Source organism: Cyprinodon variegatus, unplaced genomic scaffold (assembly GCF_000732505.1).
Source record: "Cyprinodon variegatus isolate N-32 unplaced genomic scaffold, C_variegatus-1.0 Scaffold782, whole genome shotgun sequence".
In the NCBI taxonomy this organism is placed as follows: Eukaryota; Metazoa; Chordata; class Actinopteri; order Cyprinodontiformes; family Cyprinodontidae; genus Cyprinodon; species Cyprinodon variegatus.
The window spans coordinates 184414-191409 of NW_015151235.1; the positions used below are offsets into that span (position 1 = coordinate 184414).

Here is a 6996-nt window from a genome sequence, read left to right on the forward strand (position 1 = left end):
AAAAAATCGGATCAGAGATTAAAAAGTTGTATACAAGAGGTGTGACTGGACTTTTAGGCGAAAAGGGAAAGCTTTTGTTTTGCCGGTCGGTCTCATCTACATTCCTACCCTCACCTATGATCACGAAATCTGGATCATGACTGAAAGAATGAAATCCTGAATAAAAGAAGCTGAAATGAACGTACTCTGATATGCTGAGGTGACTCAGGCATTATTTTTGGATTCGTGTTCCTTGTGAGAAGGCCCAGAGCACGACCCAGGACACACTGGAGTCACATGCGTCTTGCCTGGCCTGGGAGCACTGCGGGATTCCCCAGCAGAGCTTAACTTTAACCAGGATGCTGTGGAAATTTGAGCCACATGATGTGCACTGAGTCGATTAAAGAAATTAAGCAGTCTCTCTTTTACCATTAACAACATTCTTCTTCTTTTTTGAGCTGATGTACCAAGTACATTTCTCCACTGTGAGATCAATAAATTCAATCAACCCTTAAATTTACAAAACAATAAATGGTTCTCTTTGGCAGCAGCCAACAAAAGACAAACCACAAAAATCTTCTGTATATATATTTTTTATATTTTGTTAAGGAGATCATGAAAAGTAAACACTTATATTCAACAAGGTGAAACTAAAAGCAATTTCTAGTAAAAGCTAAAAAAAATTACCTGAACTTAAAATGAAGGCAAGAAAGAGTCTATCATGTAAAGAGCATGACATCAAAAGACATTTCATCAACTTTATTCACTTTTTTTGACAATGAATTAGGAAAACATTTAATAGACAAAACATTTCTGAGCAACATTTCTTTAGCATTGGAGCATCTTTGTACTAGAAGCTTATCAGGGTCCACAGGCTGAGTGAGACCACTGTCAATATTTACAGAGTGCAGCTGTTCGTCACATCCTGGTTTCTTCTGGTGGCAGGCTCATATAATCCTGAAGGAGCTGGTGAAAAGGCCGCCACTTCTTTATGGAAGCTTTGATTGCTAAAATCCATCTGGAAAAGACAAGCGAAATCATCATAAAATTCTGGAGATATTTAGCAGTAACTCAGAGCAGCACCAATGAAAAGATATCCTCTCTGAATGGTCCGACATCATCAGAGATGGCAAAAGTACTCACTTTCCGTACTTGAGTAAAAGTACAGATACTTGTGTTAAAAAATACTCTGGTAAAAGTGGAAGTACTGATTAAACTTCTTTACTCAAGTAAAAGTAACAAAGTACAAGCTTGTAAATTTGCTTAAAGTATAAAAGCAAAAGTAGAAACCACTTTTTTCATGCCGTTGCCTACATTTTAAATGGATGTCTGCCAATAGGACTAGATCTCCGTTGTGTTCATTTTCAATCATCTCGTCGTCCATGCTACTATGCTAACGCCACCGCCACCAAGCTGCAATGATTTGCCACGAATGAATACAGACATCTGTCGATTCATCTTGTAGTGGTGCGTCAAATCAAACGTAGATTCCCATCCAATTAGATTGAATTTGGTATTGATGACGTGAAAAATAATAACGGTAACTCCATTGAAATGATTCAAAACTAAAGTAACGAGCCAATTTTTTAAAATGTAAGGAGTAGAAGTAAAAAGTCGCCATAAAAATAAGTAGTAAATTAAAGTAAAAATATCAGAAAAATCTACTTGAGTACAGTAACGAAGTATTTGTACTTCGTTACTTCCCATCTCTGGACATCATATCTAGATGCTTCCTTGGGCGCCTTTTTATTTTTGAGGGTGGAACTGGCCCACTGACAGGAAATTTACATTTACAGATGCTTTGGTTATTGACGTGTCTGTCACAGGTTAAACTGCCAGCCTGTTGATCTTGGCCATATCTTCCCCTTCTCTCTAATTCCATTTCCTGTCTGGCTAATTAACAAATAATGAAATAAAGGCCACAAGAGCCTTAAAAAAGGGTTTCCCAGATGGTTAATGTTCCTATAAACATGTAATTTTTAGCTGTTAAACAAGCCAGTAAGCTGCTAACCAGTATCACTGTTTCAGATGCCCCTATCTCTGTTAGATGCATAACTGCAGAATGACAGTTAAGAAATAATACATAAGTGGCTACTACATTTATAATTTTTTAGAATCAGTCAGATCTGAATGTTAAACATGAGCCATTGTTGTAACTGACTGATAATGCCTGTAATGATCCTTGCCACATGGGTCAAGAGGATTTACGAGGGATCTTCTTACCGCTTGTTTTCAGCTGAGTTATCAGCACTAAAGTAGAAGGTTTTAAACTCATCAGATGGGGGTTTCAGTTCAATTGTAGACTTTTTTGATCCATAAGCTTGCTCCCGCACTGTGTAACCTTGAAGGTAGATACCCCCTGAAGGCAGAAAGAACATGTTATTTATACTACTGATTCATTTCAGTGATGCAACGTTAGCCAGGCTAATATGCATTTTATTTTTATGAGGTAAGAACTTGTGGTCTTCTTCTTTGCTGAATTATAGCTGTATTAAACAGTTTTCAGAATCAGCAATAGCTAAAGGCTTAAATCATAATTAGATGTTTTGATTTGCATGGCTCAGATGACAGCAGAAGTATCTGTTATTTGTATCTGTTATTGTCCAGATCAAAATTCTGTGGACTTCATATGGAGATAATCTGAATGACAACATTCGATACCAACAGCGCATTTGATAATAGAGCTTCTGACATAGATTCCTACCATGTGCATGGGTTGCCCGTATGCCGCTGTACAAGTAGAGACAGGCGTCTTTTAGAATGCAGTAGTGTTGGATCCAAGAGTCTTTACTTTTGTCCATTTTGTTAAGCAGTCCAAGGCAGTCTGGGTTTTTCATAGCCAGCGGCGGCATGTTGGAGTTGTGTCTTGTGACATCAACCCACACATGGTTCTAAAACAGAGAAATTACTATCAAATTATCAAAGCTGAATGATTGCATTTATAATCACCACCATGATAGAAATAAAGGTCAAAGTAATGACCTTTATTGCTAAGTTGATTTGTGACAGACTTTGGTGTACCTGTGTAATGGGATGAATTGCTCTTTCCATAGCTTCCAACCACCTACAGCCAAAAAGGATAAAAAAAAATAGAGATGGATTAGAAATAGAAGTAACATATTTGTTTTATTTTTATTTTAGCTTACCTTTTCATTTCCTGACTAGAGGTGGCGCAGAGAAAGTACACCCGATTACCAGACTGAGGACGGCACCTGAAAACAAATGGCTTTCCAAGGGAATCGTCTGGCCCAACCTCAGCCCCCTCCAGCTTTACTGATGACAAAGGCTGCCGCTTGCCTTCGTCCTGGATTTAAAGTCACATCATGTTAAATAGATTCATGTTTGATGTCTGTATATTTTAATTTCAAAAGCTTGTGTTCTTTGCTAATACTCACTCGTTTGTTTTTGTAGTAGTACAGGCAGCAGTCGGGTGTGAGAACAAACCACCTCTTCCTCCAGCCTTTAATCAGCCCAGACTGGGTTCGCTTATGAAGGTAACCGCGACACGGTGGCCTGGGTGTATTAGGACCTCGAGCAATGTCTGATCCAATTGTCAATGTTAGAATATCTGGACCTATAATAAACATCACATCTTCCATCAGAGATAGACATCAAATATTGGTAAACACTTTTACCCCTGGTCCTTCAAGAAGCTGAAAGACTTCATGACTATCACTGCTTCCAACAAGCTTACTACGTTTTTACCCCCTGATTTTTATATAGTTGCTTTTTAAATAACTGTAAATAACATTCTGCTGTCATTTTGCACCTCTTCGCTGTTGCTGCTATTTCTTACATCCACCTACTGTAAAAATGTCCACAGTTGTATATTTTGGTTATTTATTCTGTAATATTGAAAACTTATTTTTCTATATCTTTTCAATTTTACTTTAACCTTTTTCACTTTATTCTTTAATATTTATAAACTTTTTACTTTCTATACTTTTGAGACCCTTTTACTGTAATGCCTGTGGCTGCTGTTACACAATCATTTCCCTATAGGGCTTTGAATCCTGAGATTGTGAGTTCGATCCTCCACTCCCACAGACTGCCACTCTGGGTCCCTGAGCAAGACCCTTTACCTCACACTGCCCCCCAGGCACCCCACAATGGCAGCCCACAAGGGCTAAATGCAGAGAAGTAATTTCCGTCTGGGATTATTAAAGTATAAAAAATAAAATAAATAACAAAAAAATCCTGCATGACCGTCTGTCAAATTCTAAGGCATCATGAATGTTGCACATATTTGAGAAAGAGATAATTTCTTTGTGACATACAAGGGTTATTATCCAATGTTAAAAAAACAACAATGCACTGAAATATAAAAAACTAAATGACAACAATGTTGCAGCTCTGGTGAAATAACTTAATATATTATTATACTAAGCAGGCGATTTGTCTGCATTGATAATGATTCACTCACCTCATCACGCAAAATCTAAAGTTGAAATCAGTCAGACCTACTTTCTGAGTTTTTTTTTTTTAGGCTAATAGCAGTTTCACAACTTGGAGACACTATCAAGGAATTAACTTTTAGTATTCACATAGTTTAGCATTCATTAAGGATGGCAAAATAGCAAATGTAGACCTGACAAAAATGTGCATCATCCTACTTGCTGAATACTTTCCTTAAAAGCTACTGAAAAGTGACACTGAAATGTCTCTGCAGCAGGCTCTAATGTTTGGTTTGGTGGTTGCAAAACGGGTTATTCTGAGGGAATGGAAATCCTCTACACCTCCATGCTTTAAGAAATGGCTCAATATGTTGTCCTGTATCTATCTCGAAGAAATTCGATACACTTTGTCAGACAATCATGATAAGTTCCTTGATGTGTGGGGTCCTTTTAATAGACATATTCAAAATAATGGGTTAAAATGACTCCTTTCTGGACCTTTTTTTTATATTCTTTTTTTATTATTTATTATTATCTCAATACGGCCATCCTTTATTGCACTCTTCTTTTATTGATATCCCATGTTTTATGTTGATAGCTTGACACAATGTCTGCAGAATTGTTTGTTGTCCTCTCTGACTCTGCCTCGTGCTTTAATATGCTCTACAGTTTGATCAGTACATCTTTTATACTTTTATCAGTTTGCTGACACTGTTTTGTCTTGTTTTTTGTTTTTGCTGTATTTTTTTCTGTCTTTTGTCTTGTCTGTTTAACTCTGAGAAAGCATAAAAAAAAAAAAAAAAGTGACACTGAAAAATTATTAGTTATTGTCAAAACCTACTTCCACCAGACATGGGTTAGGTTAATAAATTGGTTACTGTATCCAGTTCCTAACTATGCCTATAAACGATGTTGAAATAACTTTTTCTATTTTGTAACTTTACATGATGTGAATTCAGTTACCAGAAATAAAAGGTGTCAGTTAATCAACTGATTATTTGATAAAGTGGACCAAGCATTTTTTAAATGCTTGGTCCACTTTATCAAATCTGCACAAATCTAGTGTGTGGTGGGGCATATATATCATATATAATTAGTATATGTGATATGACTTAAAGTACAGTTTAACTTGTTTTTGTTTTCAGCTTTTTTCAAACAATCATAATTTGCTAATTCCTTTTAGATTTTTGGCTTTAACTTTAGTGTACATAAAATATTTCAAGATTACAAGGCTGTCATTTAAACTACAGTACTCTTCACGATTGCACTGCATATCTACTGTTGTTGGTCTCAGTTTGTTTTCCATGAGCCAGACATGTTCACAAGTCATTTTTTGCAAGTCCAAGTCAAGTCTCAAGTCTTGAGAGCTCAAGTCCAAGTCAAGTCTCAAGTCTAGAGTAGGCCTGTTGCAATATTGAATTAATCGCACAATAAATTCTAATCACATGATTAATAAAAATAAGTTCAATAATTTGCATGCTTGCTTGTTTCTCCTTGTGTTTTCATCTCCTTCACTGAGACGGTATAGCTTAAAGGTTGCTATTATATCTATGGAATGATCATTATCTTGAACTGGCAAGTGAAAAATACATGCTTATATGTCACGTAGCGTTGCATCTGCGACGTTAGTGCTACATGACTGTTTGACAGCCCCTCTGCCATTTTTTTTTTTTTAACCTCTGCTGTGTGCGGGTAAGGCGAGCGGCGATCAGTCAAGTTAGTAAAACAAAAAACACTTAAAAAATAGAATATTGTTCACAAGTCGGAAATCGCGAGTCTAGGTTGAGTCTGAAGTCATTAAATATGCGACTTAAGTGTGACTCGAGTACGAGTCACAAACTCGAGTCCCCACCTCTGCCATGAGCACTTACTCAGCTGTTCTCCCCCAGCACTAAAAAGAAAAACGTAGTCTGTCTCAGTGCTAACTTTAATCAAATCAATCATAATATTTTTATAGAAAGACTTGAACAAGAGTGAAGGGAACTGGACAAAGCTGAAGTCTGAAAGATTAGCTATAGCTATAGTTAGCTATAAGTGTCTATAATCCAGATGAAGCTAACCCATTACATAGATTACAGGCATGTCTTGAAGACATAAAAACCTGGATGACTCTTAACTTTCTCCTTCTGAATGCAGACAAAACAGAAGTTATAGGCTTTGGACCAGAGTCTTAGTTAGTCACTTCATTTGGATGGGATTAAACGGATTTCAGATAATAAAGTAAAAAATCTTGGTGATGTTTTTGATCAGGACCTGTCATTTAAATCCCCACTTCTCCTTCTTTCAACTGTGGAATATTGCAAAAATGAGAAATCTCCTGTCCAGGGATGATGCTGAGAAACTAGTCCATGCATTTGTTACTTCAAGGCTGGACTATTGTAATTCTTTACTATCAGGAAGTCCACAAGCTGTAGTTAAAAGCCTTCAGCTGATCCAAAATGCTGCAGCCAGAGTTCTGATGAAAATGAAAAAGAGAGATCATATCTCTCCTATGTGTGAGGTTAGTGTGAGGGATTGCATTTGAGTCAATGCAATCAACTGGTTTTCCTTATAGAGATGATTTTGAATCAATTTGACTGTATGATCTGGGGAACTGCAAAGTACCTTGAGATGACATGTGTTG

At 36.8% G+C, this 6996-nt stretch overlaps 1 protein-coding gene across 1 annotated transcript in view; it reads right to left on the minus strand.

Moving 5' to 3' along the window:
- Positions 1 to 671: 671 nt before the first annotated feature.
- The window catches only part of LOC107098492, a 26819-nt gene continuing 20494 nt past the window's right edge, over positions 672 to 6996 (minus strand). Inside the window, exons 8-13 of the mRNA XM_015396211.1 lie at positions 3375 to 3553; positions 3126 to 3283; positions 3001 to 3043; positions 2684 to 2870; positions 2203 to 2338; positions 672 to 997 (exon numbers count right to left, since the gene is read on the minus strand). Coding sequence (XP_015251697.1) covers positions 898 to 997; positions 2203 to 2338; positions 2684 to 2870; positions 3001 to 3043; positions 3126 to 3283; positions 3375 to 3553 — 803 coding nt within the window. The 3' untranslated portion in view covers positions 672 to 897. The remainder of the gene's footprint in view (positions 998 to 2202; positions 2339 to 2683; positions 2871 to 3000; positions 3044 to 3125; positions 3284 to 3374; positions 3554 to 6996) is intronic.